At 39.9% G+C, this 19,951-nt stretch overlaps 1 protein-coding gene across 1 annotated transcript in view; it reads right to left on the reverse strand.

Moving 5' to 3' along the window:
* LOC109984501 (solute carrier family 45 member 4) overlaps positions 1-19,951 on the reverse strand; it is a 53,130-nt gene that overhangs the window by 15,842 nt on the left and 17,337 nt on the right. The window contains exon 3 of the mRNA XM_020634685.3: positions 15,729-16,968. Within this exon, the coding sequence (XP_020490341.1) occupies positions 15,729-16,029 (301 nt within the window). The 5' untranslated portion in view covers positions 16,030-16,968. The remainder of the gene's footprint in view (positions 1-15,728; positions 16,969-19,951) is intronic.

A 19,951-nucleotide genomic window follows, 5' to 3' on the forward strand; every position in this document is an offset into this window, starting at 1 on the left:
AGTGACACATATTAGTGTTAAAAAAAAAATGGTAAAGTGTATTTTGCATAATATGTGACCTCTTAAACTGAAGTGTTGCTCCAAGGAATGCATGCAAGAGTTTTATTTGAAAATAATTCATATAACAGGCTAACATCGCTGCTCAAAAATGTGGCACACAGACACGTTAAAAGGTGATGGTTTTAGAATTTTGTTTAGCTCTATGTAAGATGAACAAGTGATGGAACTTCTCCAAAACATTTCAAAGGATTTTTTTTTTAATTCCCCTCTTCATTCTCATGAAATCTAGGAGACAAATAGTCAGCAGGAGACAGCGGAAAGATGGAGAGTGAGGGGAAGTTGTTGTCAGCTAATTTCATTAAGAGGACATTAGACACTTAGACATTTAAATGCATTTTCCTATTCCTCAAACAGATCTGTTTAGTGAAGTAAAGATCTATAACTGAGTGTGACATTGTCTAATCATAAGCAGGGAGTCTAAAATGTCCCTTCCTCCTGCACAGATCCATTTACTTCTATCAGTTCAGTCTCTGAAAACACTCAGAGATGTGATAGTTTACCTTCTGACAGAGGCAACACATCCAGTAAAATCAGTTTTACAAGTTCTTAGCCACAGGCACAAGAACAGTGTCCTTAAGTGTGGTGTCGACACAGCTGATGTCAACATCCAAGATTTTGTTGTTTGTTCGCATGACAGATGCCGCTGTCATGTGAAAACTTCCTTGCTCCAATCATGGTTCATTTTCATATTTTCATGCTTGTAGATCACATGTTGTCACTATGGTACCGATTATGCTCTGCTAGCCTCTCCAGATTGTGACTGAGAGAATGTAAACAACATGATTTCCAATGATACAAACTGTGCTATGTTGTAACACCGTCTCTTCCAGAACATTCTGTGCATCTCTGTCTATATGATGCTTGACATAACAATCGAGGGATTTAGGGGAGACTCATCAAAGTCGTACTATAAGATGTGTATAAATCAGAGGCACAAGGAGTGTGTTGCAAAAGAGATGACTGCATATCCAGTAATCAATCAATCACAGGGGAACATGGTTTTGCAGGCATTGTGTTTGAGGTGTTCTGTAAGTTAACTTTAAGTTGTTTTAGCTGTCTAGAGCGACCCCCCCTCGTGCCAGGAGGAACTGAATCAGGGGAAACATAGTGTGAATTTTAGACTCAAATGCCACAAGGAGAATCAGAGATTGTGTTGACTTTGTCTGAACAATCCTTGGCTGAACAAATAGTAGCCTTAAACGAATGGAGAAAGATTTAGTCTTAGATGAAAAGCAAAGTATAGCCCATCTAAGATGAAAGTAGTGCATTGACTTGAATGGAAAACTGTTTTTAACAAGGTCAGAAGTCAGTCTTAATTTTTCATGTTTTTGTCAGTAAACCAAACAACTTCAGGTGTTTTGGGGGTGTCAATTGAATCATTTAAAATACATCCTCATCCTGATCACAGCTCGTAACTTGGTTTAGTCACAGAGTGATGACTCATCAGATTAGACTCCTCTCATCACTGTGACAGCTGCTTCTGTCACTAATCACTTGAATCAGGTGCAACACAGCTGAGCTCCGCTCACAAGATGGAAAGAAAAACATCCTGCACTATGAAGAAATAGAACTTTTATTAGAAGTCAGGTAAATTTAAAGCAACAAGTAATAACAAAACACCCGAGTTATCTCTATTATCATGGAGAGTATGGGTAAAAAATATCATGCCATGGCTCAAACTTGGACTGCAAGAACTGTATGTTAGGGCTTCCAACAATTGTTGTTTTATTTATTGGTTGATCTACCAGATCATTTCCTGGATTTATTAAATAGCTGTTTTAGTATAGGTGTGATTTGTTTCCTGGGGATTTGTTTCCTGGGGACAAAACTGTACCTTTAAAAAGTGAAAAACCACGACAAAATTAGTTTTTCATCGCATATATTAACCTAAAATTCAGTCGAGCAATCCTGTCAGTTCTTTATTTATTCATCAGGGTTAGAAACTGTTTAGTTTATCTTCTATTTTTCAAGTAAATACTTTTCTGCAAGCAAAAGTAGCTTTTTAGGGCTTCTATCTTTAACTTATCATGTTCACTTTTTCTGGATAATATCTGATTATTTTGACAACTTTTAGACAAAGTTTCATCGGACTTTAGGTGTAACTACTTGATTTTTTTTAAATTGTTGTTGAAGGTTAAATTACATTTTAAAAGCTTTACCCCAAATCGTCTTCAAGTAACTTTTAAACATCTTGTGGTTACTGTTCTATGAAATTATCCCTAAAACAATCTTTGAACTATATTTAGACTTTTATTTTAGTTTTTCCCTTCTCAGAGTCACATTGTCACTCTGCTCTTACTTTAGATTTTACAGTCTGTGTTGCTGCTGTCATCTATGTACAATTGTCAACCTGTGTTTCTCATGAACGTGGCAATAAACAAGGGCTTGACCTCCTGTCGCCGTGGTGACCAGGTCTTGGGAACCCTGTCAACAAGGAGTCTCCATCACCTTCACTTCCTGTCTCCTAATATGGCAGTTCCATTCACATGGAGCTTCCTGTGGTGGATAGCTTTTTTTATTTTCTACCTATTTCTTACTCAAATGCACAAAGACACACACACACACACACACACACACACACACACACACACACACACACACACACACACACACACACACACACACACACACACACACACACACACACACACACACACACACACACACACACACACACACACACACACACACAAGCGCAAACAATCATAAAACAGGAGACAAAGCAGCAGATAGGAATCAGTCTGTCTGTAAGTTTGTCAACATCAAAACAGGAAAACAGTTTCTAGTAAACAGTTCCCACATGTGCACCTACTCACACATACTCTCACACAGACTCACACACACACAAAGAAAAATACAGAAAAAAAAAAGAGCAAAAAGGACATGTCGGTGTTCCCCCACACACACACACACACACACACACACACACACACACACACACACACACACACACACACACACACACACACACACACACACACACACACACACACACACACACACACACACACACACACACACACACACACACACACACACACACACACACACACACACACACACACACACACACACACACACACACACACCAGACTCACCTACTAAATAAAACACACACAGTGGAGTTCCCACACACTCAGTACTTAAGGTGCAAACACACGTTCACAAACACACACATGCACAGGGAACAATACTGAGAGAGCAGAAACACAGGAAGTATTTCAGAAAGAGAGAAAAAGAAATGAGCTGGTTTAAGAAAGAAGGAAGGAGAGACGGCATGTGAGAAAGGAATATGATCAAAGGCATGACGATGGAGAGAAGAGGAGGAGAGAAACCAGGAAGGATGGAGAGGAGGACAAAAAAAAGTTAATATACAAGCCGGCACATGACGGCTGCCAGTGTTGTTGATTGATCGTGGGAAAAAAAACCACACAATCTGCCCCGTCTATCATCAAAGGGCTAATTTTACTACGTCCCCCCCCCCCCCCCCCCACTAAATATAAAGCTCAATGTGTGTTTGTTTGACTACAGACTTCTCATTCATCATGTCTGCGTACACTGTGTATGTTTCCCCACATCAGGCCTTCACTCAGGCATACACCAACAGTCATAATTTGTGGTTTTAACTGTTTTCTCGATTTTCAGTTTATGATTGGACACAGCTCGTTTCAAAATCACATAAATGTGAGAAACAATATCAACTCTATGGGTTGCACCGTCATCATTAGCTCATGTGTTCTGTAGTGGCCAGAGGATACCAAATGATTGTAGAAATATTTAAATGACCTTATCGAGAGTGTTACACAGGCCTATTGACCGAGATCCTTCATTGATGGAGCGCACAATAACGGAATAAACTATGGGGGACATTATACAATATGGTCTCATTTGTTAGCCTATTAGCCCTTCATCACTGGAAACAGAAAAATACACAACCACGTTAAAATCTAATGAAGAATTATGACTATTCAAGGGTCCATTATCTGTTTCTTTTTGATCCAGGGAAAAATGTCTGACAGAAATAATCACCATCTATCATTATCATCGTCTGCAGCGGCTAGTGGGATGGGACAAGGCCTTTGTCATGCTAACAAACATGTGGTTGACATGTTGGAGTTTGGATGAGGAATATTGCCAATTTGAACCAATAATCAATATTCTCCTTACTAAACAATAAAGTGCATTATTTAAGATGTTTATATTCAAAACCATCTCAACCTACTGCGGTCTATCTGGCAAAAGATAAATAGATAAATAAAACCATATATTGTAATTTTTTGGTACTTTTAAATGCAGACAGAAAAAGAAAACGCTTTAAAGTGGTATATGTAAGTGATGTAGCTTCTGATCAATACATTGTGCTGGAGTACATACTCTCTCAAATATTTTCCTGACATGAGATTCTTTGATATACTGGACTTGTAACACATTTTTTATAGTGTGGTATAATGCACTTCTTCCTGAGAAAAATAATCAATTCTATTTTCTAAACACAACCAACCGTCACTCTGTCCTCGCATACATCCCTCCATCCATCTCCCAGACCTCCCCTCTCCTATCACTCCTCCTCTCTAACACAATGAACAAAAAGTGAGCAAACACAAGTCTGATATCTCCTTCCCACTCCAATCAGAAATCAAACAAAACGCCAACCTCGCTCTTTCTTTCTTTCCCTTCAACTCTCTTCTCTCCTTCCTTCTCTGTTCCCATCCCTCCTGTTCCCACTCTCCCATAAACACAAAACAATCCTTTCATATCCTGCACGGGCGTGAGAAAACCACAAGAAAAAAAAATGACCAAACAGGCAGAGAAACGGTGTGAAAGTAAGAGTGGGGCAGAGGTCGTGGAGGGGAGAAAGTGGGCAGGAAGGAAGGAGGCTGGGAGCGAGAGAATGAGAGACGAGGAAAGGAAAGGAAGGGAAGGAAAGGAGGAAGCAGGTGTTTCTGAATGAACATAACATGTGGACAGAGTCAGGTGCAGCGTTCAGAGACGAGAAATGAAAGATAAGAAATGCAACAGATGGACTAAGGAGCAGATTTAAAATATTAACATCAATATTTTATTATTAATAAGCTTCTGGTTGTTGATTTTATGCCAGCACTGAAGTCTGCAGGCCATGTCTGTCTAAATGCACATTTGCAGCTGTCACATCATCAATAATCAATACTAATCTCTGGATCTTGACAGAATAATCAAATCACAGTGATTGGTCTCTGCTAATGGTCGCTCCAGCAGCAATGTGCAATGTGGTAACACTGGAGGCAAAACCAGTTCTTTCTTCTTTTTTTTCAAACACGTAATACTGCATGTTGGTGGGGGAAAACTGGATGGTTTGGGGATTTAAAGCTCATTACTTATAGTGTACGTTAACAGAGAACAGTTCTTTAGTCACATGTGGTTTGTGAAAAAAACTCTCTACAGGCCTGGAAAGGCTCTTTGGAAAAAGTAATTTGAAGACATATATATAGAGATTACAATAAACCAGAATGTAACATTTATTGATAAATATTTGATAGGCAGTGTTGTTGGCCTTTACTTCATACATGTTTTTTATTGTGTTTTAGAAGTCCAGTGTGATTGAGAGTTATAAAACACTAAAATATTAGTTTCGGAAGATCACAAACTGTAGATTTCAGAGTAACGGTTTTCTAACCCACACACTACATCCTGCAATTATTTCCTATGTTTCTGAAACCCAGCGACTCAGTCACTGTTCAGATGAAAACAAGCCAACAGAAAAGCTCCTGAGGACTTGTTAAGTGGAAGAGCGAAGACAGAAAGAGCAAGCAGTGACTCACTACTCTACAGCAGCAAGACACGATGAGAACATCAATCACATCACACACACACACACACATGCTCTCCAGTAATGCGGACATGAGGTCCACAAGCTGCACATACAGCCAAGGTCATCATTATAAAGTGCAGAGTATAGACTGAAACACTGAGTGATGTACGGCTCTGTGGATCAGCTGATGACAACACACTGATGAACAAATCAATGCCGACAGGAGAACAGTGTGTAGTAGAGATATCGCAGCAAAGATTGTACCTCAAAACAGATCATGTTAAGGATTTAAATCCAATAATATATTCTTCTTACCCGAGTGAGTTATAAATGTTGTTTTTCTGATTTCATTCTTAAATGTTACGCTCTGTGTTAATTTGTTCTGAAGTTGCTCAATGAATAAAGCCATTATTCATGTGTGTGTGTGTGTGTGTGTGTGTGTGTGTGTGTGTGTGTGTGTGTGTGTGTGTGTGTGTGTGTGTGTGTGTGTGTGTGTGTGTGTGTGTGTGTGTGTGTGTGTGTGAAGTCACTGTTTTTCAATGTCATTCTTCAGAGGACACAGGATGGGCTTTATCCTGGGCGCATGCACACACACTCATACACGCACAAAAACAAACACACACACAACCCAGCTTCATAATAAGAGGAAACTGGTTTGAAAAATGTACATTCAGCCTTTTAATCACAAACCAGGGGTGACAAATAAATCCCCACCAACCCTCCTCTTTGGGGAAAAGGGTGGCATTAAAATTTCATGAGGCCTGCATGTATTTATGTATGTAGTGTATTACACACACACTGCTGCTTCCAGTCAGCAGAGTTATGTAATACACTGCAGTAAACGTTCACCTCCTACTGAGGGACTGAGGGACACGCTGATACTGAGACACACATTTAAAGTATGTAGTTCGATCAGTGACGAGTCACAACATTAACTGTATTTTTTCTGTTTGATTTCAATGCATCTTACATCTGCCAAATACATTAAGAGGCAACCATTTGTGACTGACAGAGGGTAGGCGGGCCTCCAACTGTGACTGACCTATCAGAATCAGGAAGCTCCAACCAGCAGAGCTGACTGCCCTTTTCTGCCGGGAAGTGATCAATAAAGCCGATGTGCAGCATTCACTCAGTAATCTAATATTGCGTAACCATAGAAAGTCAGCAAACAATCTCTCTTCAATGGTGGATACAGGTGTCATATCAAAATCAGCTCATTAAAAAGTACTCAATTCATATACAGTATAAATGATTTTCTTTTCAATCAAAATAGGTTTTGATTGTAATTACCTAATAGGTTTTTTTTTTAATGTAATAGATGAAACAACAACACAAAAAAATGAACAAAAAAGCTAAACAGTGAGACAGTTGACAGAATACAAACAAAAAAGCAAAAGGGTTGGCAGTGATGGATGACTGAAAAGGGGACAGAAAAGACAGAAAAGGAAGGAAGTGACTAAATAAAAGCTGTGTCCTGTATGTATGAAGGACACAGCTTCATCATGGTAAATGGACTGCACCTATAGCACTTTTATAGTCTTCTTACCACTAAAAGCACTTCACACTACATGTCACATTCAGCCTTTCACACACAAACACACACACACACACACACACACACACATTCACACTGGACAAAGTGCAAATGCAAGTGCTTCCCATCAGGGTCTAGTCTAATCATTCAGCCACATTTATACACCAAGGGCTTAAAGGGATAGTTCTTTTTTTATTAAGTGGGTTTGTGTACGTGGTACTTGTCAATACTACATTCATTAATCACAGGGGTAGCTGGTCAGCTCAGCCCTTTTATTGAGGAACTGGTATCTTACTCGTACCGTATTACCCTATTGGTACCCTATTATATTGTGCAGTATTGTACTGTATCTTTCAATATCGTAGCGTATTGAAATGTATCCTTTCTAACAGAACCATACCAATAACATTATTTAAGACTACAGCTTGTAGAAACATTACTGTTACTTAGAACATATTTTTGCTCGAGCATCACATCTAATTAAACCAGAATGATGTCATAAAGTGTATAACAATGCAAACTTTGTCTTAGCACTGCACATACCTAAAAGGCAGCACAAAGTGTTGACAAAATATGCAACACCAAAGTGATGTCATATTAACCATTAAAACAAATCCCTTAAAACTTCAGTGTCCAAGGCTTTCAGATAGATGTTTTGTACTAAACTGCTCCCTCTCTTTTTATTATATCTAAAAATATGAATTCACACACTTATTCTGTCACTATCCATCCATCTAGAAACTGTCAAAAAGCCAACGAGTGTCAGAGAGAGAGAGCAGATTTGAGGTTTAGATTACCATTCCTCATTTCTAAATAAAATTGTGAGAAAAACTGCCTCAGTGTGTTGACTTCTACATCTTGTGTGATTACAGTTTTTGTTTTTGTGATAAAGTCTTACTTTAATTCATTTGATCTTTTTATCTTTTAAACTGAAATTCTTTAAAGTTATTTCACCTCGTCTATATGCTTGTTTATTTCCCCAGTTCTTCTCTTAATCTGCACAACTAATCCCTCTTTGGAAACAAAACAGAGTCAGTGATCATTTGACTTTAAAACAGTATGATTAAAAAATGTCTTTGTTGCAGCCACCGTTTAAAGAATTTGCTTTCGCCTGATGTTTCTTTGTCCCTCGTCATCATCTGAGAGCTTGGTGGGGGCTTGTTTTTGATGACTTCACCTCCCTGGAGGGGGGGGGGGGGTGGGGGGGTGGGAGCAATGTGCTGACAAACAAATACACACACACACACACAAACACACACACACACAGTTCCGCATTCCTCACATATCCAACACTAATAGCACACACATACCTAGCTTATCGCCTGTTGCATGGAAAAACACTCACCCCCTATATGACACACACATAATACGGCTTTGTCTTAAAGTTTCTGTTGACTCTGCATTTACTTCACATCACAAACAAACACAGGAGAACTGTAAAATCCTCTAAACAACCGAATCATGGGCCACAGACCACAGTTTGGGAAACCCTGGCATCAGCTATCACGTACTGGTTTTGCTTTTTGACTTTCACTGAATTCACTAAGAATTCCTCCCTGCAGAGCTGGTCATGTTCGCAAAAAAAAGCCCTTTTGTGTCAGTGTGTGTGTACAGTGATAGTGTTAATAAATCATCAAGGTTACTGCAGCAGTTATATAAAGAGCTATGAATAGGGAGGATTTAAATAACTGACTAGACTGCTGTGTTTATCTCTCTATCTCTCTCTGCTGAGAAGCAAGCAGGAGTGTGTAGAGGTAAGTTAAGACTGGGAATTGTGGTTAAAAGTCCTTGCAGGCTTTAAAGAACAAATTCACAGTCAGCAGCTCCTGATATCACGTTGCATTCTTTCCTAATTGCTGTATTTATTCTGTTGCTTTATGAAAACTTTTTTTGTTTTTTTGTTGCTGCCTCACACTTGCAACTTTATATCCATCCATCCACCTACCCTGCCCTCCAACTCTGTCTGACTGGGTCAGATTATAGTGATTAGTCACTGTGTTACATCAAGCCAGTCATTTATATAACTCTGTATGACTCTGTCTACAAGGTCATCCGCTAGATTAGACCGGCTAGCATGATAGGATCACTCTGTGGATTATGGTACCTGCCATGCTAGCCCAAACTACACAAGATCAAGCTGATTCGCAGCAGAAATAATAGAATTCCACATCAAGCATAGAGCACAGGAGCATTTATTTGGAAGAACACTGCATTATATAGCGTGTAGCTAAAAAGTACAAATGGGAAGGTCAGTGGAGTCGTTGGGATAAGACTATAAATTGGAATTAAAAAATAAGCAAACATTGGTATAATGCAATGGAATCCAAAAATTAGCCAAAGCCTGGCTGACTCCTAAAAACTCCTGACTAATTAAAAATAATGCAAAGAAGTGAAGTTGAGGAGGGCAGAATGAATCTGATTTACTGAAACACTCTCTTTTAGCTCACCATCTAGCTTTCAAATGATCAATCAATGAAAAAAAAAAAAACATGACAAATACTGACAGTTGAAAGTCAATTATTTAATTGAGCTCAGGTGACGCCTAGCCTCAAGACACACAGCTGCAATGTCCTCCCCTGTCAGTCAAATCAGCCTCACCCTTTGTCTGTTTACTCTTGGCCTTAATGAAACCAAAACAGATGACTCGCACACACAGGGATTTAATTAATAAAATATTAACTCTATATAGACTAAAATGGTTTTATACCAGGCTGTAAATATGTTTATTTCTGCTGTAAAATGGTCATTATAATATGGGACCTAATGGGGATTCCTTGGTTTAAAGGGCCAGCCTCAAGTGAACACGTTCTTCTGGATTGTTTTCATTTTTCAATACCAGCATTCAAAAAGACTCAAAGGTGAAGAGGTGGTGCAGAGAGCTGAGGCTTTCAGCTCAGGGACCTGAATGAAAAGAAGGACATTTCCTGTTGGATTGCAGTAATCTTCTTTAGCAAAGCCAAGCAGGCCTCCAAAGCAGCATGACAATGTTGCAGAACTGCCAGCCCTGGACTGTTTTGGGCACCACATTAGTGGCATGCCTTCTGCTACATGCTGAGCTGGTTGTATTCAAACAAGCAAATAAAGAGATTAAGAGTGTTGGTGGAGTAAGGGTTAAAAGGTGGTGGTCAGGTCACCTTCTGACTGGGCAGTTCTGACACCCAACCATGTCGAACATGGGGTATCTCCCAAAGGGGTAAACAATTCCAATAACACATCCATGTCAACAAATTCTCTCAATTTGAACTGCATTGAAAAACAAACACTTTTTCCAGTCACTTCTGTCAATCATTGGTCTCGAAAAGTGTTTTGTCTTTAAACAGAAGTTGCTCCATCTATACAATAATTTCAAGCTGTTCAATCGGTTGCAACAATTTGTAGATGAGTGTCAGTGAGTGATGAGTGATAAGTTGTAGATGAAGTCTATCAAGCTCTTTAAACTAGTCTATTTGACTTGTAATCAAGTCAAAAATATCTTCTCACATAAGCATTTTTGTTTATAATTTCACACAGATTTGTTGAAAGGCTTGTTTTATTCTGTATGATTGGCTTTTGTACTATAAGCCTTCATCTCATTGTTTGATATTTCTGAATGTGAAATCAAGCTTGCATGCGTTAATACATTTCAGTCTGTGTGAGGTTGTATGACTTTTTGACTTTGTGCCCTCTAGAGTTCTTAACGAGATCCTTTGGTACATAATATATAATCCCATTTTCCCTGCTTTTCATTGAGCTGCTACGACTGTGAATGCATGCGATGATGATAAAGACTTTTCTGTCAGCTTGTTGATAGTTATTTTCCACTGATTTGACTTTTATGCGTATCATAATGATGCTTTAACAACTTTAATGCATCACTTTGAGCTGAGGTTTGAAAAGCTTCTCGTTATGTAATACACCAGACTCCTCACCAAAAAGGACACAACACGCTGTCTGCACTTGTCACCTCGTCTCCTCCTCCTCCTGCTTTTTCCACTCTCTCTTCACTTCTCAAAGAACATCCTTTCCTCAGAACTCTATTTTCACCCAATCCTTTTCCTCTTTAGTCCTGAGTAAGAGCACCACCTACTTTCCTAAAAAGGCTAAGGAAGATAGAAGTGAGTATGAGGAAATTGATCATAAACGCTAGAAATAAAAACAAAATCAACTTAACAATAAATAAAATATTAAAAATTAGACCTTTAAGCCCCATAAATAATGTTTTATCAAACTAATTTCTGTTCCAAGAAAAGTATATTTTCAGTAAAACTTGATCAGTTTTGGTTATTCCACACAATAGCCTTCTATATTTATTAACCATTTCCTTTACTACTTAAAAGGCAGAGTGTGATGTAATTAGTCCAGCAGTCCTTGAGTGAGAGACAGATCTTTTCATGCCCTCCACACAGGACCTTGTAAGGTAGAACTTTCTTATCCTTTCTTTTGACTGTGTAAATATGGGCTGCTTGACCGAACTGAGCCTGCCACACACACACACACACACACACACACACACACACACACACACACACACACACACACACACACACACACACACACACACACACACACACACACACACACACACACACACACACACACACACACACACACACACACACACACACACACACACACACACACACACACACACACACACACACACACACACACACACACACACACACACACACACACACACACACACACACACACACACTCTTTCTTTCTCTAACCCCAGTGTTGTGGGGGTTACACACACACAATGGTTTCACTCAGGGCAAGCCAACCAGCCAGCTTACCAGCTATACAGCTTATTCCAGCAGCTAGTTGGTCTCCAGCCTGCATGAAGCCACATGAAGGAATGAGAGGTCGATATTTCTTATGGCAGTAGTTGGATCTCTGCCAACAGAGTTAGAGGTGGGGGGGTAGTTGTGATCAAACTGTGCCTGCTTCGCTGCTAGCAGGCTGAAGAGTTGGTAACGATTATGCTTAAAGGTTGGTGTGGGGGAAAAAGCAAGGGTAACGATTTCCCATTTGAAGATATGTAACTTCTAGAGCAGGGGTCTCCTACACATCGTTTGCACACTTGTTTGGGAGCTCACCAAATGGATTTCAGTAGCTTGCTAGAGGTTGTACAATGCACCTTGACATGCTCTCTCCAATTCATTTCAATCAAACACACAGACGTCCTCCCCTCCGATATGGCATGTAGCTGTCATCATAAAATTGACTCTCTAGGTTAGCTAAAAGTGAGAAGTTTGTTGCAATTAGCAAGCCTGTTTAACAAAGGTGGCCATGGCAAGAAGAAGCTGAAAATAAACCATTTTCCACTCCATGGCTAGAGTGAAGAAGGTAAGGGACCAGTGTGTGCGCCTTATCTGCGGTATCAGCATTTCAGCTGGCAAAAGAGGCCATGTGGAGCGCCACTACACTGTGCAGCTAGCACGCTAAAACAGCGTCTCTATTCACCCAACCAACAAAGAAGAAGGCCAATGTGGCAACAGATCAGTATCATTTAAAGTGCAGCACAAGAAGCCATTCACCAGCAGCAGCTTGATAAAGATTGTGATGATTGCAGTGGATAAGGTGTTATTTAGGGACCATTAAAGTAAGTCTGAAATAATATCCAATATTGCTAATGTACAGCTCGTTGCTAACACAGTAGCATGGAGAGTGTCTGCGTTTCCTGCAGATGCAATGGGACAGCTGGAGCAGGACATGACAAGGTTTAAGTAGGTGTTTTTTCATTGTGATGAGTCGGTAGATGAATTCTAATCACAAAATGTAATGTGTAGTGTGTAATTATGACAATATAACATGGACCTAAAAGTGGGCGCTGGTTTTGCCCCGTTTGGCAGAGTACACAGACCATGAACAGAGACAGAGTCTTTGCCACATTGGCCACTTTGGTGCATGTCATTCCTAATCTCTCCTTCCCATATCTAAATACAGAATACAGAAAATACAGACAAAGGCTACAAATAAAAAAAACTAAGCTAGAAAGTGGCACAAAGTTATTATGAAAGTTACTGAAAACCTGACATAGCATTGAAAAATGGGACTAAGAACAGCTTTGAAAATGATCACAAACCTTCTTTCATCAATACTTTTATATTAACTAAATCAAGTTGCTAGCGGTGTTGCTCAAAGTAATGAATCATGACAAAAAACAGTATTGTGACGCCTTTCAGCTATCCATTTCGCTGTCAGACCACAAATGTCATGTAACTCTTACCAACCTTAAACGCTCTCCGTTTATAATAGATTATAGATAAATAGCAAGACATGGGATAAAGGCAACGTTTGCAACAAAACAGTGAAGATATAAGACCTTTTTTGCTGCTCAAGAGCCAGAAACACGCCTCAGGAATTTGTTGGTAGGGATCGAAAATAAGTAGTGGTGAGTAGTGGTCTTAATAGTTAAGTGCTGTTTGTAGAGGTCTGTGCTCCACTGAGTGAAATCTACTTTATAATTCATTAAGATGGAAGGCAATCATCTCTACCTTTGATAAGAATAAAAGGTCAAATTGTCAAATAGTCAATTAGCTCATCATGAAAAGGCTGACAAAGCTGGATAAACCCTCTATATCACAGATAGGTACAAAAATCACAGCTCTGTCTGCTTTAGTTGGTTCATTGCAGCTGAGTAATCTGCAGCCTCTGTACCTCTCAGTGCTTCAAAAATCTCCTAAGAGGGGCTCAGACACAGCCCAATCTACAAAAATAGACTAGGGCGCCAAAATCAAGGCTAAAAATAGAACAAAAACATGTCCGATGGTCAGAAAAAGAAGCCTAATAGGGGGTTTTGGGGATTTTGGTTAAAAGGTGCGAGGTTCTGGTTTGAATGTTTCATATGTAACGAAAAGACAGCACTTTCTGAGTATTGCACTCCTCTGACTGAAGCTGAAACCTTACTAACTTCTCGTGTATCAAAGGTTGGTTCCCCGTGGCGGCTCATCCTGGGTGAGCCGGCCAGGAGTAAGGGTGACCACAGAGTGTCCCGCCACTCGTGTAGCCCTGGTTATGTAAGCTGAGATGGTCACAACACGGAGCGAGAGAAAAGGAAGCAAGAGAAAGTGAGGGGATGAAAGGGGTTGCATGGGAAATGACTTTGAATTATAAACAAGGTTATGGCTGTTAAAGTCTCTCCCTCTCTTCTTTCCTCCCCTCCCTTCTCGTCTCCTTTTCTCTCTTCACACCCTCTCTGTCCCCCATGAGGACTGCAATGTACTCCAGATGAATTTGGACTTGGCAAATTCTCAAAGGCTGTCAAAGATTTAAGCAGGGTGCCAATGACAGCACACTCATTGCCTGTGTGTGGGTGGGTGTGTGTGTGTTCGTGTGCGTTTTGTGAGTGAACTGGCTAATCTCCTGGCAGATCCAGTGGAAGGCCATCTAAACAAGGTGGACAGGATGCGTGACGTACTGAGCTGCCAAGGTGCATTCTTAAATGCCAGAACAACATCTAGATAGACAACACACTTTGATGTGTGCACACACTTTGTGTTCTGATGATTTCTTCCTATGCTTCTTACGTTCGAAAAGTCGATATTCTCTTTAAACTGAAGGCTAGAAATGTTCAGATCACACTGGGCAGATTGGGTGAAATATGTCAAACCTCTGAGACCTGACTTTGTTGATTAGGTGCATTGAAGGAACATTGACGCGTTTTATCTGTTTTCTTTCTGTAATTGACTTTATTTTTTTGTGTCTTTATACTTTATTGGTATTATTCGAAAGTCTAGGAAGCCAAACTGCTGTTTTTGTTTGATTAACTTCTTTTTTTTGTCACTTTCTCTCTGGATTACGGCTCCTTTAAGTTGCCACAAAAAAGATAAACAGGTCCATAGAGGCTAGCTTTTGTCTACAGCTATAAGGTTTAATCTTACTTTAAAGAACTCAGAAGAGTGTAGTATGCTGTATATGTACTTATGTCTTGATCATTTGTAATTGTGATGACAATGTACTATGGCACATTAAAAAAGAAAAGAAAAAAGAAAAGTCGATATGCCGATTAAAAAAGATAGTATCCTTTCGGTTATTCATCCTCAACTATTGGGGTTGCAGCTGCTTCTTTTTCTTACGTTTATGTTTGACTGACGCTGAATCAACATCATTTGTGTTCTTCAAATGTTTATGTTATCTTCGGCTTAAATGCATAAAGATATCATTTAACTGTTGTTTGTGAGGATGTTGTGCTTCACTGTGTTTATATCACTGTGAACTGAATAAGAGAAAGTGACTGGTTGTGTAAAAAAAAAAAGCATTGAAAGAAGTAATTTCTCAAATGTGACAGGTATGTAATGAATGGAACTATTGTGCTGTTGAACACACTTATTATGAACATTAACCTGTTTGTTGACTTACCTATCTGCAGCAGAACCGGCGTCACCAGCGCTGTCTCCATGGCGTAGCAGAACTCCCGTCCAAACATCACAGCCCCGTGCATCACCCATCTCTTCAGGGGGATGCCTTCTACAGATCCATCGCTCGCCGACTCCTCCGCTCCTTGGCCTCCTCCCCCCTTTCCATCCGTCTCGCCGGCTGCTCCTCCCTTCTCCTCGTCCGAGCCCGATGTCGTGGAGTTTTTGGCATTGACCCCGCCAACCACAGATCCGACCTGCATGGTGTCAGCCTCTGTGTTCTGGGGAGGCATGTTGGAGGGCATGCACGCGATGGAAAAAACAAGTGCACCTCTCCGTACAAACAAAAAAATCTAGAGTTGACCTGTAGTTTACAAAAAAAATTGGATGTATCCGTTCTTTTGTAGTAACTTCAAGAAGTAGTGACTTTCTGGAAGTAACGGAAGTACAATCTTTACAAGTTACACTTTTTTTTTTTCTAAGACTCTGTAACAGATAGTGTCCCAGCAATCTAGGTAAATGATTATATCTAAAACTGTGTCCTGCTTAAAAAGGACTCTAGGTTATTTAAACAAGATCTAGTATAGATCCATTAATGTTAAAAGAAACAAACAAAAAAGATCAGAAACGAGTTATCCTTTAGAAAAAAAAAGTCACCTGAAAATCAAGTTGTCCAACGAAAAATATTGCAGCTCCAAATCCAACAGGCTTTAATCCTCCTCTGGCCTTTTTGTTTTAATCCCCAGAGTTAAGAAAAAATAAAATCAGCTTTCCAGAAGGCTTGTCGAAAATCAAGAAATCAGACGAAGTGTTTACATTTTCACAGGAAGCGCATGTGTTACATTCCAAGAGCAGGTTGGTGCGTTTGCTCCTTTTTGTGTGTATTATTGAGAATAATCTGTCAGTGTTTACTTGCTTGTTTGTGTGAGTGTGTGTGTGTTATGTATAGTGTGTAAGTGTGTGTATGTGTGGTGTGTATGAATGATTATGGCTTTTCTGTCATTGAGGTTTCTCCCTCTTTCTCTTACTGTCTATTACAAGCTGTACAAATCCATATTGAGGACCATTCGGTGAGTTCCAGAGTCATTTTGTGTATGGAGAAAGGCTGGATGGAGAGCTGGGAGACGGAGCGGGCAGGGGTGAAGAAGTGGCTGCAGGGTGAGGGGGAGGGAGGTGGTGGAGTAGGGCAGGCGGCAAAGGTAGGCGGAGCTCCTCTGAGAATCCCCATCGATTGGCTGATCAATCTGAAGGACAAGACGACGGCGTCAGGTGAAGTAGAGAGAGAGAGAGAGAAGAGGAAAACAACAAGTTAGTAACAGCAATTAAACTTTTGGATGTGTATCAAAAGAACATCCAAGCATAAAGACAAAATATTTGACAACAAGATTTTACTGACACGCTACTTTGTCAGGTCATTGATCATGAACTGGGCGTGAGCCTCAACATTTGGTGTGCATCAATAGACACAATAAGAAAATATGGAAAGGTGTGGCGCTGGTGGCACAATGGTTAGTGCGTGCGCAAGAGGCACAAAAAAAAAATCGTAAAAAAAAAAAATATGGAAAGGTGACATAGTAAAGATTGGGCGGATCAAGCTGCTTTAACATATGGAAATGGCAGCGAAAGGGACAATTGTGTTTCAGTAGAAGAGCTTTTTGACGCACCAGCTATGTGTTTTAACCCATAACTGTTTTATCAACACTGCCCAAGGAAGATCGTCAAGCTTCAAACACAAGGCAATTCTCTATAAGTTTACACATATTCACATATTCGGCATACTGTATCAAATGTTTTGATCTTGTGTAATCAATGGCTCCTATTCTGTTTACTGTACAACCAACACATTAAAGAAGGATCTTTTGACGATGGTGAAGGGCTTTTTGCCTCCAGACAAATATGTAAGAGTGTAGCTTCATTTTCTTTGATGAGTTCAATTTCAAACACTGTTGACAGTTTTTTATTGGACCTCCTTTTGTTGTTACCTGAAGAAAAATAATGTTTGAAGAGTTTGAACAAACATGGTTTTACTTTCTGGTTTGAGATGATGTGAGCACCACAAAGAAAAGATTCAATCCACCTTTTTGGTTTTGGGCTGGCGGCAGAGATGTCGACATGCTGTAATCACACACACGTGTGCCCTCTCCTATGAAAAGAGACCATTTTTCAAAGAGTGTAATTGGGTTTAGCACATGATAAATACTCGCACACACTCCGACTGTCTGACTGGGATGAAGGCATGCGATAGTTTTTATGACCTAAAATATCTTCAAATTGAGCTACTGTTCCATGCACAGAGGGGCTTGTGTGTGTGTGAGGAAGAGATATTAGAGAGATGTTCAAAGAGAAAAAAAAAAGAGGCGTGAAGAACTTCAGCTTATAACACGCCTCACAGAGAGAGGGCATAGCAGACTGCAGGAGGGTTCAAGTTTTCCCACAGAGTTGAATTCCATAATGTGTTTTTTTTGTGTAGCAGGCCACTGGCATGTTCCTTCAGACCCTACACACACTATTGCTTGCCACGTGAAGAAAACACACACACACGCTAAGACCCTCATCGAGCCTCTTAAGGAGGGATTGGGGGAAAACGTGAGGTAGGGACGGAAAGAAAAGGAGAGGAAGGAAGGAAGAAGTAAAGGAAGGATGGAGGGGGGGAAGTAGGCTTTGAACAGGTGGATGGTTGGAGGAATAAGAGATGAAGGGATGAAGGAAAGTTTGAAGAGTGAATGAGGTACAGAAAGGAGAGATAGTCAGAGACACAGATGGGAGAGGAGGAAACATATTGATCAAATAATCATTTTTATTAATAGTGCTCAAAGTTATTAAGTTATTTCAGGACACTTTACAAAAAGAGAAGTTCTGCACCATTTAAAAATAAATATATACATATATTATATGCATATATAATGTTTTTGACCACTACAGAGATTGGTGCACTGGTGGGATAGTAACAATCTTGTTTTAAATGTTAAGCCTGAGGAGATGCAGTTTGATCCCATGTGAGTGGACAATCAGCCTGTGGTCATACAATGAACACAATGAAACCCATCGTACAGGTCTGCTCGCACAAGTAACGAGAGTCACTGCTCCACACTGTAAGGGTATGTGAGGGTATGTACTTCTTGCGCAGAATGAGAGTATTAGCAGGAATGTATGTTACTGTTTTAAACTGCTGTTTTTGAAAACATTATGAGATACGGTATTACAGCCTGGAACGGCATACCTCCAAACACTTTATGAACAGTCTGTTGTCAGACAGGCACAGAAAGTAGTGTCTGACCCGACCCACATTCTTCATTCTGAGTTTCAGCTTTTACCCTCCAGGAGAAAATTCAGGGTCCCTCAAACCAGGCTGAACTGTTTTAAACATTCATTTGTGCCGATGTCCATCAATATTCTGAATAACAGGTGATGTAGAATGTGCCAAGGGGCTGTGCAATATGTCAATATGTCAATATGTCAATATGTCACTGCATTGACTGAATTGTTACATGTTTTGTATGATCTCTATTTGTGTAGTTTTTAAGTCTGTTTGGGGACAATAAAGTATTAAATCAAATCTTATCTTACCACTGAGTTAGCACTTGGGTTTAGTGAGAAGGAAAATGTCCTTCGTCTGGCAGAAAACTCGAACAGACCCAGACTCATTTGTAGACAGCCATCTGCCATGACTGAAATATCCATATTTCTGCCTGTTTTTTTTTTTCATTCTGTGGTTCCTCTCTTCATCCCTCCTCTCCAATGTGTCCCCATTAACATTCATGATGCTCTCTAGATGGACATGAATATTTTATCCTCACACCCACCCTCAACCCCTCACACTGCAGCAGGTTACATAACAGCTCCTCTCCTTTTCACATACATGCAGTAAATACATAACAAACACATGTTAATTATCTGCTTTTAGTGAAAATTACAAGGCAGCACTAACCCGCCTGTCAGGAAAAGAACATGATGTGCCGAAACTGGCAAAAGCTTCTGCAGAAAAAACATGTTACAACATATCGACAAACGACTAAATGTTCAGATCTAACAGGCGACATATAGGGAACTAGGGGAACATTTTAGCAGAGTGGGGGGGGGATTATGGCTGCTGTTACAAACTCCTCGTTGAGTTGTGTCATGTGACTCTGATGTTTTCTTTTTTGTATAGCTTTATTAAAAACGTCACAAAAACATGAAAATTCAACATTTGTAACTTTTAATGAACAATTAAAGGCTTTAGTTTTA

This window comes from Labrus bergylta, chromosome 19 (genome assembly GCF_963930695.1).
Source record: "Labrus bergylta chromosome 19, fLabBer1.1, whole genome shotgun sequence".
Lineage (NCBI taxonomy): Eukaryota > Metazoa > Chordata > Actinopteri > Labriformes > Labridae > Labrus > Labrus bergylta.